The sequence below is a fragment of the Dromiciops gliroides genome, chromosome 1 (assembly GCF_019393635.1).
Source record: "Dromiciops gliroides isolate mDroGli1 chromosome 1, mDroGli1.pri, whole genome shotgun sequence".
Lineage (NCBI taxonomy): Eukaryota > Metazoa > Chordata > Mammalia > Microbiotheria > Microbiotheriidae > Dromiciops > Dromiciops gliroides.
Window position 1 is genome coordinate 433,801,825 of NC_057861.1, and position 18,686 is coordinate 433,820,510.

At 37.3% G+C, this 18,686-nt stretch overlaps 1 protein-coding gene across 1 annotated transcript in view; it reads left to right on the forward strand.

Moving 5' to 3' along the window:
* ANKRD31 (ankyrin repeat domain 31) overlaps nt 1-18,686 on the forward strand; it is a 202,828-nt gene that overhangs the window by 134,316 nt on the left and 49,826 nt on the right. Inside the window, exons 20-21 of the mRNA XM_043975961.1 lie at nt 5,040-5,127; nt 5,945-6,041. Coding sequence (XP_043831896.1) covers nt 5,040-5,127; nt 5,945-6,041 — 185 coding nt within the window. The remainder of the gene's footprint in view (nt 1-5,039; nt 5,128-5,944; nt 6,042-18,686) is intronic.

Here is an 18,686-nt window from a genome sequence, read left to right on the forward strand (position 1 = left end):
ACCAAAACATCTGGGACCCTCTAAAGCTGGGAACAGGAGTGGAGCCAAGAAGTAGGCACCCCCCCACCCCCACCCCCCCCCCCCCCCCCCCCCCGCCCACCAGTGGAGAGTTTTAAATCACTTAAAAGATGAGCAAGTGAAAAAAGTTCAGACCTATAGGAAGCTTTTTCAGTGACAAGGAAGAAAAATGCACACAGAGACCTTGACTTTCTGGTAACATGCTGGGGAGGGGAGAGGGGCTCTTTCAAACTGACACTGTTCACAGTCAGGCCTCTCGGCTCTGTAGCCATGGAACTTTGACATTCAGCCCACCTAAGGAGAATGCAGCATTGAGGTAGCTTGCTTCCACTGCCGTCATTCTCATGAGACTGATTAGTACAGGAAAACAATTTATTAATTTACAATGAAGGAGATATCTTTCTTGTGACTAGATATTTGTGTTCTCTATCGAGGGCACTACTTTCCTGGTGTCTAGTTACTGGGTGTGAAGTTTTCCATCCCATAATAGGGCCAAATTTGTAAAGTGTGCTCTCTAGCTAGTTAGTCATACCTAGGCATGATGCCTGGAGTTTGGGCTGCTGCCACAGGTTGAACAGGGGCATTCATTTTTGCAGATAAGCCAACCAACTGGGCTTTTTCAAGGGATGACTAACATAGTGATATGATAAAACAACATAACGAAGTTTCATAGTTATACTTATTTTAAAAAACATAACTGATATAGCTCTTTAAGGTTTACAATGTGCTTTACATATATCTCATTTGATCCTCACAATAATCCCAAGGGAGGTACTACAGGTGTTAAAATCCCCATTTAACAGATGAAGCAACTGAGGCTCAAAGTCGTTAAGAGGCTTACCTATAGTCACACTGCTAGTTTATGTCAGAAGTCAGATTTGAATTCAGGTGTCACCAGTGGCTTTTCCACTTATACCCTGCTTCCTCCTTTAGAAAGATAACAATATAAGGCTCTAACTACTTACTATTACCTTCTGCATAGCAAATTTGAGTTCATATGTACTATGGAGCAATAACAGAAGAAGTAAGAGCATGTAGTTATAATATTAAGTAATCTTAGTTAAATTCGGTTACAGTATTATTAACTACCACTTAATTCACATTTCATTGTCCTTAAAAGAAACTTCTTGCTTTCTTCCACTTAACAGTGTTTCTAGCCACTTAAAACCTCAAGTACCCTCTTTCAAATTTTTGAAGCCTGGCTTGCTAAAAAGCCCTTAAAAATTCATATTATAATTCCCAAGACTATTTTTTATTGATTACATTTTACTTTGGCTGCTTCCTGATGACATCTAGAGAGGGAGGTTCATCACATTAGCGGGATGACTCCAGATCACACTGTGAAATTGTTGCTTATGAGAAAGTTTGCTGGGGACATCTAATGCCAACCATCACACGTGGATCTTCATTAGTTGTAATTATTCAGGATAGCACTTCCTTTCATCAGTGGTTTGTTCTTTTCCCGATCTTGTCCCTAGATTTAGAAATTAATTTACTTTGGGACTTGTAAAGTTTTCTTTACTTGTTGTTGCTGTTGAGTCATTTTTAGTCATGTTCTTCATGACCCTTCTTGAGCTTGCCTTGGCAGAGATGCTGGACTGGTTCACCTTTTCCTTCTCCAGTTCATTTTCCAGATGAGGAAACTGAGGCAAACAGGGTTAAGTGACTTGCCAGAATCACATAGCTAGTGTCTGAGGCCAGATCTGAAATTAGTTCTTCCTGACTCCAGGCTCAGAACTATCCACTTCACCACCTAGCTGCCCTTTGTTTATTTCCTACAAATCTGTACATGAGTATGGCCTGGGTAGGGAGGAAGTGGAAGGGGAGGGAAATTCCCAAATACCTGCAAGGAAGTAGAAATGATAAAAAGAATATAGAAATTTTTTAAAGCTTTTAAAATGAGAAGAGAAATGGACACTAATTTTTTTTTAGAGTTTGGAAATTTAGAAAATTAAGTATCAGGGCAGCTAGGTGGCACAGTGGATAGAGCCCCGTATTCAGGAGGACCTGAGTTCAAATCTGGATTTAGACACTTTACACACTTACTAGCTCTGTGACCCTGGGCAAGTCACTTAACCCCAATTGCCTCACCAAAAAAAAAGAAAGAAAGAAAAAGAAAATTAAGTATCTTTCTTTTTTCTTTCCCACCTCTGTCTTTAGTGAGGTTAGTATTATGTCCAGGGGATCTCCAAAACACAATTGTAATCCATGTATACAAAAGCTAAAAAGAATGTAGCAGAATGTGGTCCCACTGAAAAATTTGGGGAGAAGAAGCCTGGGTTCCCTACCACCAACTCCACCATGTCAACTTGTAATGAATCAGAATTGTTCAATGAATGTTTTGGTATTACCAGATGGTGGTGGTGTTCATTTGTTTCAGTCCTGTCCAATTCTTCATGACTGGATTTGGGGCTTACTTGGCAGAGATATGGAGTGGTTTGCCATTTCCTTCTCTAGTTCATTTGACAGATGAGGAAACTGAGGCAAACAGGGTTGAGTGACTTGTCCAGGGTCATACAGCTAGTAAATGTCTATGGCCAAATTTGAACTCAGGGGGATGAGTCTTCCTGACTCCAGGCCCAGCACTTTAGGACACTACAACTAGGTTACTATTTGGACTCTAGAGGTCACAGGAAGATTAAAAAGAACACAATAGAAGAACTTCCTGAGTTGTCTTTTCCCTGTCTTTTATTTGAGGGAGCAAAAAGCTGTACTGGATGCACTTATTTTTGTTGTCTAGTCCAGAGGAGTGACAACTAATTTCCATTACTAAGGAAGAGTATTACGAGGGTAGAGGAGAACTGGAAGCACCATAAACAGAAAATAAGCCCTTTCCTCTTTGGCCCAATATTCTTGCATGTCCCGCCCAAGATTGCCCACTGCTTGACGCTGCTTACTCTCTCTTCACTTAATTGAAACTCCCCTCTCAAAGGATCTTAGATTTAGAAGCAGAAGAGACCTTAGGCATCAGAGTCCGCCTATCCACCACCTTCATTTTACAGATGGGGAAACTGAGGTGGTTAAGTGACTTAACCTAAGGACACACCAACAGTGTCAGGGCTGGGATTCAAACCCAAATCTTCTTACTCCATCCATATTCAGAACTCTCCATTAATACTACATTACTTTTCTGCATCTTAATCTTATTTGCCTCTCTTATTCTTTCATGACTTAGACTTTCATAAACCCTTTGGGTCACTCAGTATGACAATTCATTAATCTGCTATGATCCTAGAAACACAGAATAATAGAGAGAGAGAAGGAAGCTTAGAAGTTATAATTCAACTTCCTCATTTCATCGATGAAGAAACCAGTTCAGAGATGTGTACTCCTAGACAGCTAGGGAAGTTCTCCCATTGTACTCAGTAACTTTTCTGTGACCCCTTGTCCCTGTACTCAAAATTATACCTCACTCCCTATTCACAGTAAACTGATCAAAGGGTTTATTGGACAATACTGATTCGTTACAAGTCTACACGGGGGTGTTGATGGTAGGGAACATAGCTCTCTCCTTACCATATTTTTAGCTATACCACATTCTACTACCAGGGGCATAACTTTATATTAAAAAATGGACTAAAAAATGGGACTCTTTTTAGCTTTTGTATACATAAGTTGTAATTGTGTTTTGGAGGCCCCTGAACATGATCCTAATAACCTTATGAAAGACGAGTGGAGAAGTGCCCAAGATCACACGGGTTGCTTGCTGTGGAATCGAGACTAGAACCCATGCTAAGGGGCTATTAAGAAAAGCTTGGGAGAGACCCCAGTCCCCCTAGACTCTTGTCAACTTCCCCCACCCATAATCTATACATTTTAAGACTGTCTTTGTTCCCAAGCCTACACTAAATAAGTGTTGCCAAACTCCACTAAATGACAAACATAGCCAATGAGTACTCCCAGCTAATGCCAGTAATCTGTTGTGTGTGCTTTTAATAAGTGTTTGTAATTAACTTTTCTATTAAGGCTATATGAAAGAATTAAGTTTTTAAAATTGATAAGAACAGAATGATCCTTAACATGGACATTCACACCATCAATGTGATTTTTATTATATTGGGGTCAGGATTTGTTGTTGCTGCTATTGTTCTGGACACACATCTCCCAAACTATTAAATCATTATTTAAATTATTGGAGGGGGACAATTTAGTCTTTACACTTTTTTCCATCACACATTACTTTTCAGGAATGTGTACACAGTTCTGATCCCTTTATTACTCTGCTCAGTCAACTCCTGTTGTTCCCTGTTGCTTCAAACATCAACTACAGACTCCTCTGTTTGGCACTTAAAGCCCTTTACCACCTGGTTCGAGCTACCTTTCCAGATTTATTCTACCACATTCCGCTTTGTACCTCCTGTGGTGCAGCCACACCACCCTGCATGCTCTTCCTCCTACATAACGCTTCACAGCCTGAGTCCTTGCCTTTGTGCGGGCTGTGACCTCAGGCCCTCCCCTCTGTACCTGGCCCTCTCAGAATTTCTAGTTCCCTTCAGAGTTGAGCTCATGGCCTACCTTCTCTACAGGTTCTCTCCTGAACCACCCAGCTCCTAATGCCTTCCCCCAAATTACCTTGGTATGTACAGGTAATGTGCATATATGTATAGACATATAATGTGGTATATGTATATATGTATGTACATGTCATTTCTTTGATAAAATGTGAGCTCCTTGAAGACAAGCATGTTTCATTTTTGTCTATACACAGAATGGTGCCTTACATATACTAGCCACTTAATAAAGACTTGTTGATCAATCAGTGCATCTAATGTATAGAACTAGATTAAGAAGTGCATTAAATTATTTTTAAATCTTCAAAATTGGTTTACCTAACTGTAGATACCAAAAAATAAAGTGAAGTGGATTCAGATATACTTAGGTGACATAGGGGAACCACCTAGAATATTCTGCAGACCTTTTTTGTTTTTATATAGTTTTTTTTAAGTAAGACTGCTTTCAATTGTTGTATGAAAAAAATACCCCCCTGCCGTATTGAAATTTGTGTTATTTGTATCTGATAGCATGAGTCCATTTGTACCATTTTACAAGACATAGAAGAAAAGCAAGAAAGCCTATTGCTGTTTGAAATAAGAACACCCAAAGATGCTGGTAATTATGAACACAAATTCATTTTTATTAATGTTATAAAATCCAAGGTCAGTTCTAGAATGTATTTTTCTTTTAGTATTAAGGAGTAGCATATGTCTCTGAAAGAAGTTGTTTGAAGAATTATATGTATCAATGTAAAATAAAGTTACTTCTCAAGTCTGACAGTTTGAGTGGGAAAACGGGAGAGTATTAAAGGTGCCATGAATAATGGCTAAAATTTAATGTCTTAAAATTAATGGTTGAAAGCTGTGTCATCACATTTAAATATACAGAGATATGCCTAAACAGTTGGTAGGGACAGTAATCTGATAGCTGTCGAGGACAACTGTCCAGAGTGGTCCTCAGCCCTGGACACATAAGTAATTGAAGAGATACTCAGAATCATGATTGTGGATAAGCCAAGTGTAGAGACACGAAATAAGATAATGTCTGGAGAACAGGTTGTATTTACCTTTGGCTGCTCAACTTCACCTGGTTAAAGTGACCACTGAAGACAGAATGAATAGGGGGATGTGTAAGAGTAGGTGTAACTCATTTATGCACTTTCAGATGGGGCATTCTACATTGTAAACTTTGCTATTTGGTCATCTTCTTCCATAGATATGTCCCTACCACCCCAGCACCAACAGTTTGGGGTCTGATCATTGCTCCTATTCCTTTATGGCTCAAAACTTTAATGAACAATTACAAGCTGTTGAGGATTTTAGCTGTGTTTTCTCGAACTGCTTACACTAGCTCCTTTCACCTGAATTCATTGTGCTGCTAAAGCTGGATTTTATTAATCCCTGAATTGACATTTTATTTTTGTGGTTTCTAGACCAATACAGTGAGAAGATGTTACAGATTAAGGATATTATGGACAGTGTGCTTGCCAAGCAGAAAAAAGAAAGGGATGATCTTGCTAAGAAATACAGGCAAGTAAAAAAGGAAGATTACTTTTAAGATAAACATTTTAAGAGTTTTAGAATATTAACAATAATAATTAAACTTGGCCACCTCTTGTCAAAGATGTGAGAGACTTTAAATGCAGAAGGATACATTTTCAGGCACAGTGTGTGGATTTGCATTCCCTTTGACCATAGTTGCATGATCCTAGGTAAATCACTTAACCTGCCTCAGTTTTCTCATCTGTGAAAAGATCAGAGTGGACTTGATAATCTCTAGGGTTCCTTCCAGCTCTAAATTTCTGTACTCATGATTATAATTATTTGTTAAAAGGAAGGCCTTTTATATTGCAAGTACAGAGTTTTGGGAGGGGAATGGAGGTGATGATGGTGTTACAAAAGAAAAAGAGGAAAAGACATCAGTTTGAGACATCTAAAAATACACAAAGGAGAGCAGAAGGAAGGTCAGAAAGGAGAGTCTACACACAAGCAGGGCATTATAGGGACTACCATGTTAGACTCTATACATGATACTTTATGATAAAAAGTCTTTATGATTAAAAAAAGAAATTAGAAAAAATGATTAAGTTTAGAATGGTTTTCTGGTAACCACATTTTGTATTGCTGGACTTTTTTTTTTTTTTTAGAAAACATTCATAGTTCTTGAAAGCACTTAAAGAGATCACCTAATCCATTCCCCTCTCTCTAAGTAGAGCTATACTTAAATCTTTCCAGAACCATATTTTGAAATTTTCAAATAATAAAATGAAAATATTTTCAGAGTAAAACATTTGCACTAAAAACATTATAAAAGTATTGCCATTAATTTCATATATATATTCTTTTCTATAATAAGCCCACATTTTGTGCATTTTTCTTTTAAAAATTCTGGTTCCTTGTGATTCTGTTGATATATTGTTATTAATGGTCTGTATTTTGTGCCTTTACATAGTTCTAAACTCTTGCTATTCTAAAAGGATTTTGTTCCTACTATATTTAACATGTAAATTTTATGATCCGTTCATGGAGGGAGGAGAGAGAGCTCATTTACCCTCTCCCATAGAATTAAACTCCTTGAGGTAATGGCCATTTTCTTTTTATATTCATGTCCTCAGCACTGAGCATAAAGCTTCACACACATGTGTATGCTTGTTGAATTGAATTTGATTGAATTTCCTTTTACAGGATATTCTTGTTCTTACTTCCCTGTAGTCTAACCTACTTGTATTCCAAATTCTGTATTACATCTTGCTTTTGTAGCTCCTTGGCCTATATACTTTACTAGTATTACCTGTTTCTACTTATATTACAGTGGTATGATAATTAATAACTAGGACAAAGAAAAATAATTACATTTATAAGCACAATACATTTTACAACTTTTATATTTTAAAAATGAAATATGGATTGTGATCATTTTTCTACATGATTTCACACTGAATTCAGAAGATTTTGATAGATATTCTTTAATCCATCATAAAACCATATTTTTTAACATTGAATATTAACTATAAGTCTATCCTTGATTATATAGACCCTAGGTTTTCAGTGGGATTCAAATCAGGAAAGTTCCCACTTAATCATGTTTTCCTCCATTTCTCAGATAAATTTCTTAATCTTTCATAATGTGTGGTATAGTGGAATATTATGTTGTACTAGTACATCTGTTTGGGAATTTATGCAGTTTCATAATAGTTCTGCTTCTCAATATAACAGTATATTTGTTCATTTTTCCTTCAACAAGGATAAGATTTCCAGGCCCTCTGGAAGTTTAAAAAATCCCCAAAACATTTTTGGGGGTGATTGCTTTATAGTCTTATAAAGATACCCACATCTTACTGGTTCACTTAAACTTCTAAGCAATGGTTTTGGTATTAGCTTGAATAAAAAAAGTTAATCTTATTAGTGAAAGTTACTTTTTTCCAGTCTTTGGCACTCCAGTCTTTCTATTGTCTTGCCTGTGACAATTTTTTCCCCTTTATAGTAATGGTTAATAGCTGGGTCTTTTAATTTGTTTGGTTTAAAACATTTAATTTGGTTTTATTTTTAGTTAAAATATGGTTTTTATTAAGCAAGGAAGAAAAGAAAATTTTAACATGCTGCATGCTACTATCCAGCCTATGCTGAATAGGACACCAGATTGTAGATTGTGTGAGTTTATGTACATTTTAAACAAAGGCAGTTAAGGAATTTTGGAGGGAAAGATGATCTTAGTCAGTGAGTTCCATTCTCTAGGGGAGGGGAGAGTGAGGAATTTCAGGATTCAAGGAGGTAGCCTTTGATACACAAATCAGAAAGCATCCTTGTGATAAGCAGTTCACAGTTCAAGGCTTAATTAGGAAATGTCTTGATCAGCAAACTGAGGCAAACACACTTAAATGACTGGCTCAGGATCATGCAGCTAGTAAATAGCTGGGGCTGGATTTGAACTGGGGTCTTCCTGACTCCATATTTGACCCTGTATCATCTGTGTCACTTGACTTTGCCTTGTACACCAAGTGATTAATATTTGAATATTTTGGTTTAACACTTTCAACAACAATTTTTCAATACTCAGTTCTATTGAGTGTAAAGTAAGGTAGGAACTTAGGGAGTATAAAAGGTTTCCCTGAAAAATATAATTAATGATGCAAACTTTGAAAACTTTGATTAAAACATGTAGGCATGTGATTGGTATATTGTTTATATTTTTTTAATTGGGAAGATGCATTAATATCCTAATCTTTTGATATTAGATACAGTATATTTCTGTTGAGAGACATGGGATGATGCTTCTATCTGAAGATTTGCTAAAGTGTTTTGCAAGTAAAACAGAGTAATTTGCAAGTACTGTATGCACTACTCTTATGAGTTTGAGTCAGTCATTATGGATCTTATTTGGACCTTCCATTTTCTTGGTTTGTGAATAAACTAGAATTTCAATCATTAAAAAAAAAAAGCTACAGCTTTGGCTTTTTTCCTTGGAGTAATATCCATTCTGAAAAATGACAGGATTTAAAAAACACACCAAAAGAAAAATAAAGCATGTGGTACTGGCAAATGTAACGATTGGAAGGGCTAAAATTCTAGCTAAACTGTCTAAAATATCTAATGAGTGGTCGCCAATAAATTATAAGCTTTAGCAAGAGTTAGACTTTTAAGCATTTATTAAGGAGAATAAGAATTTGGTAAAGAGAGAAAGGCCTAGATTCCTATCTATTAAAGGGAGAGCACATTTCTAGCTCCCTTCTCCACCAGAGTCCAAAGGAAAGAGCGCGAGAGTGAGCGCCAGTTTCTTCCTTCCTCCTCCCACTAGTCCGCGTCACTTCCTGATGCCAAAGAAAAGACTCCTGGTCTTGCCCTCAAAGACCTTCGCTTCATGGGCAGAACTCTTCTACAGTAAGTCTCCAGCAGGTGGCGTCATTCCAATTGTTACACAAAGAAATAACCAAAGGTAGGAAAAGCAATTCAATCTGGTTTCCTCTGGTCAAGGTCAAATATTCTGACTTAGCCTCATCTCAGTAAAAACATACACATGATCACTGCTGTCACAAAATTAAAACACATCAAAATTATTGCTTGTTCCGGATAATTTATAAACCAATGACATTTGGAGCAAGTTTATTATGTATCATGTACCTGTTTGTATCTTGTCTTTTCCCAAACACTTTTATTTTACCAATACTTCTAAATATCTTCTGTAGTTTTATTCTCCAATTCTTTTGTTTACTTAAACACTTGGAGGGATCCAGTGGATCCATAGACATGAGCACAGCAGCACAGATCACAACCCATACAAAGTGTCAGCCTTCTTGCTCTAGAAGAGTTTAGTAACATGTAGTCCATCCCAAGTAGACTCCATTCTGCTTCTGCTTATAGGGATGGTGTTCCTGGGGTTACATTAAGGATATGAAAGGAAGTTAACAGCACCCATAAGTTTAATTAGACTGGTTCACATTTTTGTCTGCCAGTGGCATGGACTGTCTACAGAACAGAGATTTTGATCTGTCTGTTCAGCCAGAAACCATGTGTCAACTTCTAAAGTGGTTGCCTGGCAAGTCAGCAAATGAGCACTACCCTTAAGTGAACTTTGGGGGATACTTGAGTCTCAACATGGGGAAACACTCTCCTTCGTTGCAACCCAAGATCATGTTGAAAGTTGAAGATTTCTTATAGTTTTTGCTATGGGCATTATCTAGTTATACTCAAATTCTGATTAGTTGTCAATGACCTGATTTGTTTACCAATTAATTTGATTGGTGCCTTGATGAAATAAACTAATGAAAAGGCCATTTACCAAATTTTCCAATTGGAAGTCTCTTCTATCTAGGGGTCCCATATGTTTACCAGTTATTTATGAATACATACATGTTCTTTACCATCCTATGCCATACATATGCTTAATACTGAAAAACAAGTTATGAAAAGCAAATATAAAAACACTTCATCACAAAGTGGTGGCCTGAAATAAAATGAAGTCAGTTATGTTAAAGTAACAAACTTATTCTCCCTACATGACCCCTACCTGTCTTCCTAATTGAGAACCAAAAACACCCCAAATTCCTGTTACCACAATGTAGACTTAACCAAAACAAATTCCTGCATTTGCCATGTTGTATGTATGTGTATGTGTATATATGCATGGGGGGAAAGGAAGAAGCGGGGCAGGAGAGAGAGAGAGTCATATTCTGTACTCCAAGTCTTTTACCTCGCTATCACAATATGGCTAGCATATTGTAATCATTAATCCTCTGGAATCATGGCTAACGATTTCAATGATCAGAGTTCCTAATTATTTTAAGGTTGTTTGTCTTTATTATGTTATTGTCATATAAATTGTTCTCCTGATGTGCTTACTTCACTCTGCATCAGTTCATAGAATTCTTCCCAGGTCTTTCAAAAACCATTTCCTTCATCATTTTTTACTCCATCACATCCACACTTGCTCAGCCATTTCCTAATTTATGGGTGTCCCCTCAGATTTCCATTCTTTTTCTACCTCAAAAAAGATCTGTAAATATTTGTATATATCCTTAGGACTTCCCCTTTAGGATTATATTCAATTTTGCTAAGCAAGTTACTCTTGCCTAATCTTATATAGTCTGTAAGCCTATTTCCTTTGCCTTTTGGAATATCATATTCCAAACTCTCCACTGCATTATGGTGGTTGCTGCTAAATCATGGGTAATCCTGATTGTAGTTCCTTGGTACTTGAATTCTTTTTTGTCTGACTGCAATATTTTTTCTTTTATTTAGAAGCTTTGGAATTTGGCCATAAGTTTCCTAGAAGTTTTCATTTGGGGGTTTCTTTGAGAAGATGCTTGGTTGGAGTCTCCGATTTTTACTTTGCAATCTAGTTCTAAGCAATCTAGATGGTTTTCTTTTAAGATTTCTTGAAATGTGATGTCTAGTCTCTTGTTTGGGTCATGGAATTCAGGTAGGCCAAAGATTCTTAATATTTCTTTCTCCTCTGTTTTCCAGGTGAATTGTTTTTGCTGTGAGATACCTTATATTTTCTTTTTTTTTCTAGTCTTTTGACTTTGTTTTAATATATCTTATTGTCCCATGGAATCATTGACTTCCATTTGATCCATTATAATTTTCAGGGAATGGAGCAGCTAGGTAGCTCAGTGGATAAAGCACTGGCTCTGGATTCAGGAGGACCTGAGTTCAAATGCAGCATCATCCATTTACTAGCTGTGTGACCCTGGGCAAGTCACTTAACCTTCATTGCCCTGCAAAAATAATAACAACAATAATAATAATAATTTTCAGGGAGTTTGATGTTTTGGTAAGGTTTTGTGCCTCTTGTGTCAAACTATTAATTCCCTTTTCAATTCTTCCATAACTCTCACTTTTTCAATTTTTTCTTCTAGTGGCCTCATTTCACTGACAACCCCCCCTCCCGCCCCCAACATTTTTATCTTCTTTAAAAAACTTTTGTTTAGGGGCAGCTAGGTGGCACAGTGGATAGAGCACTGGCCCTGGAGTCAGGAGGACCTGAGTTCAAGTCTGGCCTCAAACACTTGCCAACTTACTAGCTGTGTGACCCTGGGCAAGTCACTTAACCCCAATTGCCTCACTAAAACAAAAAAAAAAAACCTTTTGTTTTACATATTCCAGGACTTCTAGTTGAATTTGTACCCACACTGTGTTCCCTTTTAAGGCTTTGTTTGTAGATGTTTTGGAACCATCTGGGAAGTTCTGCTTATTCAAAACTGCAGGTTTCCCTTTGGGGTAGAATTCCTGCCCTGGTTATATTCCTCTATAGGTCTCAGACTGGGCTAAAAACTGAAACTGAGAACCTGATCTGCTCCTGGAATCTGAACCCCACTGCTGCTGCCTGATTCTCAACCTACTCTTCCCTCTGCCTAGGGCCTGAGATCGGTGTGGAGGTTGGGGAAGATTCCGTTTTCCTTCCTCAGTACACCCTGAATCTGTGACCCAGGGCTAGATAGTGATCTACAAAGCTACCAGTTAGCTCAGCTGTCAGCTGTCCCCAGCCTGGAGGTGTCTTGGTACGTGTATGGGACCTGCATTTGTCCTGGTGAAATTGGAATACTCCCTATGCAGGGCTCCTGACCAGACCCAATCCCCAGTGTCTGCAGACCTTTCTGTCTCCCTAAGCACCCTGGCCTGGCAGTATGACTCTCTGTGACTTTTTCTTGGATTTCTCCATCAGAATTCAGTTGAGTGCATTTTCTGGATGTGTTTGGAGGAATTTGGGGAGGAGAGTTTTCTGTACTGCTTCCTGCTACTCTGCTATCTTTCCAACTCTGTCTTTTCCATGTGATCAGTTATTATTGATCCACCCTGAATAGTAGTCCTATCTCTCTATAGGAGGCCTAATAATATTCAAGGGTTACATGAAGTTAGCTGGTTATTTGAAATCTATCCCTCCACTGATCCTCTTTTCTTCAATACAGTTAGGGTTTTTTAAAGCTTTTTTTTTTGTTATGTTTAGCCTTCTTCACCACCTTCAGGTCATTCTGAGTTTTTATAGAAATATGGCCATACTTTCATCCATCCTCCATTTTATCCCTTTGCTTTTATTTTCTGTAGATACTTACTCAAATGGATCTATGGTCATATCAGTTTAGGAGTTATCTCCAGTGACACAGATAGCAACTCTTCTGTGCCTGTCTATCTCTATGCTACTCTTGTCCGTGTCTTTCCAAAAGTTCACCACAGGGGCTCCACCAAATGTTTTAGGGACTTTTCTTTCTCCCAACATTGAAAGGAGGACAGTGGAGCACTCTAACCAACTATTTGTCATGCTTCACTCTTGCCATGTGAACAGTCTATCTTCTATTTGTGCCATATAATTCTTCAATTACATCTTTTACTCCTGTTCCTCCTTAGAGTTCCTAATTGGTTGTATGTTGACACCTGCTCATATCTACAATTCAATTCTCCCTTGTCCTCCATGTGATGCTCATCATTAGTTCTTCAGGATCAGTGATATCTCAGGTTTTTATGTCACAGAGCAACACCAACTAGTATTTTTATTTTATTTTATTTTATTTTTATTTTTTAGTGAGGCAATTGGGGTTAAGTGACTTGCCCAGGGTCACACAGCTGGTAAGTGTTAAGTGTCTGAGGCCGGATTTGAACTCAGGTACTCCTGACTCCAGGGCCAGTGCTCTATCCACTGCGCCACCTAGCTGCCCACCAACTAGTAGTTTTAAAAATACAGCCCTTTACTGTTCTTGGAAGCTTGGGATCATAAGTGCTTTGCAGTTTCCTGAAAGCAATCTTTCCTAAAAGCAATTTGATGAAAGCAGTGGGTTTTTGCAAAGTGCTCTCCTCTTCCTTTTTAACTCTGGGCCCAACTCACTGTCTATCTATATTGTCTGTCCCAGGTATACATACACTAGAGTTTGGAGATAACTCTAGAGGATTCTGTTCCTATGCATAGGCAATAAATATTCTTTATCCATTCGGTCTTTGACAGGCCAAACTCCTTTGAGTGATTATAGATATTTTCCAGAAGGCTCTGCAATGTCTTAGGTCTTGATGCAATCAGTACAATGTCAAGTGAAAACAAGAGCTTCTGAAGGACTTTACTCTCCAAGAAGAATCGTTCCTTCACTGTGCTAGATCTCAATCAAACTGAGGAATATTTTTGTTGAGCATATATCTCACCCAATTTATGTCACCTGATATTTATCTTTAGGGGATCATTGAACAAGATTATGTCTTACTACATTTTCCAAAGAATTCTGAATGATCTAAATATATGGATGGGAGAAAACTTATTGGAAAAGGGCCTGTAAGATGGTATCTTGTACTACCTAATGGTAGCACAAGTTCCTTAGCCAAAACTATTCAGTAGATTACTTTTTCCATAATCAATAAATAGTAAGAACAGTGCGATCTTATCTGTGTGCCTGTGGTAATACATTCATGAGGGCATTGAGGGATCCATTTACAAAATATCTAAAGGAGAGGAAGACACCAAAGACATGGAAAAAATCTCCAACCTTATTAATACCAAAAAAGTGACATCAAATGCCAGACTATATACCTGCTCTCCATGCCCACACACCAGTCTATTTAAAATCTATACGAGGGTCATCTGTACTCAAATTAATGGTGGTAATAGTAGGGAACAAGTAGGCTTTCACAAAAGATGTTCAACAATTGACTGGATCTTTACTATCTCACAGTTGATTGACTGATAATAGAGAATATAAGATCTTCCATAGGTGTCTTTTAAAAATTAAGTTGGTCACTGATTTGCTTCAACCTCTTTACAAAATTTTCCCTTAACACACTTCCCTTCATCATCATTTTCACTTATACCTATCATTTTTGAGTTTCCCAACCTTCCAAGGCTGATTTCCTTGGTAGAATCTTGGTCACGAGAGCCTAACCATTCTTTATCTGAACTCTTTGAAATCTATCCTCCTGAAATCTAGGATACATGTCTGAATATACCTATCTTCATTTCTTCTATCACAAATTACAGTTGGAATGGTCATGTCTCCACAAGGTTCCCATCATTCATTTCCTTCCCAACAACCAATTTCTCTTTGTTGGTACCAATAAAATCCCTAATAAAAGTTGTCCTTGTTAACTTTTCCACCTTTTGAAGGAAGAAATTATCATTTAGTCAAATAAAGAAATTATTAGCTGCCTTGCTTTGGGTAAAGAGACTGTTCCAGCAGATAGCCAGATAATGGAAGTATCCCATTACTCATATATAATGCATGGCTTTGATCTATGTCTAAACTCGTCTATTTTCTCTTTCCGTGCAATTGGCCTTTAGAATAAGAACAACGCTGCTTCTGTTTCTGCCAGTGTTAATCTTCAGCCAAAAGCTTTTTTTTTTTTAACCTGCTCCCCCTGCCCCAGTGACTTCTGAATTTCCTCAAAGGGTATAACTTCTTTTAAATTTTAAAATTTTTTTCAATTAATAAAGATCTGTTCTCTTTTCCTTCTACTTCCCTTTACCCATTAGAGAGAAAAGGAAAAACAAAATAAAAGTCTTCTAACAAATAAGCATAGTCAAGCAAAATTAATTCCTAGATTGTCATGTCCAAATAGAGGTATCTGTACCGTAAGTACTTCACTTCTCTGTCAAAAGGTAAATCCTTCGTGGCAGCTAGGTGGCACAGTGGATAGAGCACCGGCCCTGGAGTCAGAAGGACCTGAGTTCAAATCCGGCCTCAGACACTTGACACTTACTAGCTGTGTGACCCTGGGCAAGTCACTTAACCCCTATTGCCCTGCCAAAAAAAAAAAAAAAGGTAAATCCTTTACATGAGTTCTCTAGTATCATAGTTAGTCATTGAAAAGATCAGAGTTCTTAAGTCTTCCTAAGTTATTTTTCTTTATAATGCTATTGTTATTATATAAGTTTTCTTTTACTGGTTCTTCTCATTTCAGTTTGTATCAGTTCATATAAGTTCTTCCTCTGAAACGATCCCTTTCATAATTTCTTATAGCACAATAACATTAAGTTATATTACCTTCATATACTATAATTTGTTAAGCCATTCCCTGATTGATGGGTACCCCTTCCATTTCTATTTCTTTGCTATCACAAAGAACTGCTATAAATATTTTTGTAATATGGGGTATTTCTCTTTCTTTGATCTCATAGGTTGTTGATGATGATGATGATAAATGGCATTTATATAATACTTTAGGGTTTGTACAGTGCTTTACAAATATTATCTCATTTTATCTTCACAACAGCCCTGGGAGGTAGGTGATAGTATTATCCTCATTTCACAGGTGGGGAAACTGAGCATGAGATAGGCCAAGTGACTTGCCCAGAGTCACACAGATAATGTGTCTGAGGTCAGATTTGAATTCAGGTCTTCCTGACTCCAGGTCCAGCATTCTATCCACTGTAATGTATAGTACTGACCCCCTCAACTTTCTCCTCTTATCTATAAAGTTCCTTTTAAATACAGTATACTGTTCCAAAGGCATATTCCAATTATGTGGAAAGTCTCAGTGCTATCTGTGGGGTCTAATTTGACTCCATGTATTAGGATCTATAGTTTCCTAGGTTTTGTGCATTTGTACATAGACATCTGAGGTCATGAGTTTTATTGCTGGCTACTTTCTTGGACTTTGTCTCTTAAGATTTTCCAGATAGCTCTATTGCTATTTTTTACCTATGTTCTACTTATGCTTGGTGGACATACATAAGGCAGTTTTCCCCATCTCCCTTCGTCTTACTCTAAAGCTATTTTCATTTGATTTTCAAGACTACAGGCGAATATAATCTTGTTTGCTCTTCTTAATTGTCCTTCATTCTGGAACCCACTATTCCTATATTTTAAGCCAAAGTTAAGAAATCCAAATCTTGTTCTCAGACATTATCTTCTTAATCAGCTTTTCATTTCCCAAGATTTCTGTTCTTTTCTGGAGTTCTTGCCTCAATAAGCAGAAGTGATGGAAACATCACCTGTTGACATACGTGTATATATAGTAATACAGGGTGAAGAAAGCACAACCAAAAGAACATCTAGTTACTATAGCCATGTAAATAAAGTTAATGTGGAAAGACAACAAAATCCTAGCCAAATGCAATAATATCCAGCCCTGTTAGTGATAGTAAGACTGCACATGTAAAGGTCATGTCCCTCCTTTTTGTTAATGACTGGTAAACTATTATTCAGAGGGTATACTTGATAAAGGGGCCTGTTTGAGTGTTTGTTGGGAACCATGTGTTACATCAAACCAAAATATAAGAATAAATATAGCATAACAATCACAGAAACCCCCTGTACCCCTTTGATCTTCAACTTATTACCCAAGACTTTAAAGTCTTTAGTAATATTTTCTAGATTCCTTATGACAATACCATTTGTACCTTTATGAGTCAGGAAATTTGTCATCTGGTTTGACAGGGGGAGGGGGATACTTCTCTGTAACATCCAGGATTCATGCCCTCAGAAAACAGCAGATTTCTCGGTTGTTATCAGATCAACAAATAGCTGCTTCCTTACTCATTACAGGCAGGCGATCATCACCTATCACTACTCATCTCTTCCTCCTCTGATCTTTACTGTATGATCTCTTACTTGACAGCATTTATAGAGCCATGTCATCATTCTTTAAAGGTCAAGTTCATTTTTCTTTAGAAAGAGCCTCATATTTGTTCCTTAGCTATAACTGTTCAACAGTCCTTTTCCCCTTTCTCTTATGTCTTGTTTTTCTAACCCTCAACCTCATTGGCCTCTTCAGATCCTGTTTCTTTTCTGTTTTCATATTGAAGCCTTTCTTCTACAATTTTAAGGAATAGTCCTTTGTTCCCCTGACAACCTGAAGAATAGACAGTAATTTCTTAAGCACCTATCTCTTCTCTTCTAAGAGAGAAAGCAGCCTGCACTTTGAGCATAGATAAATCACTTAGCCAAACAGAAATACAAACACAGGGGGCGGAGCCAAGATGGTGGAGGAAAGTCATTAAACACACAGAGCTCCTGATACAATTACCCCAAAAACAGCAATAAAAGAACCCCTGGAGTCAAATACTTTCTGGTAATCAACAAACAGTAGACATAGATCTTTACACTCCTCCATCAGTTATGTGACTACAAAAATACCATCTCCAATATAAAATATATGTAAAAATCTTTTCTCTTATGTGAACAGTTTTCATAGGAAGGAATTTAATCTATCTACAACCTCAACTATTATGACCAGTGATTTGGAATCATATCCCAAAAGTCACTAATGTACAGATTAGTACCTTTACCCAGCAATCTCATTATTAGGTCTATACTCACAAAAAAATCAAAGAAAGAAGAAAAGAATCCATATTGCAAAAATATTTATAGCATCTCTTTTTTGTAGTGACAAGGAGCTGGAAGCTAAAGGGTTTGGTTCTTTCCCATCAACTAGACAATGGCTAAACAAGTTATGGTATATAGTCATGGAATACTATTGTACTGTGAGAATTTATGAAAAGAACAGTTCCAGAAAAACCTGAAAAGACTTCTGTGAACCAATGTAGAGTGAAGTGAGCAGAGCCAGGAGAACAATTTACACAATAACCATAATATTATTGGATAAAGACAATTTTGAAAGATATAGTAATTCTGATCAATGCAGTGACCAGTCATGATAACAGAGGACCAATAAGGAAACATGTCAGATACCTCCTGACATAGAGGTAATGGATTCAAGATGCAGAATGAGATACACAGTTTTGGACATAGCCAATGTGGGAAT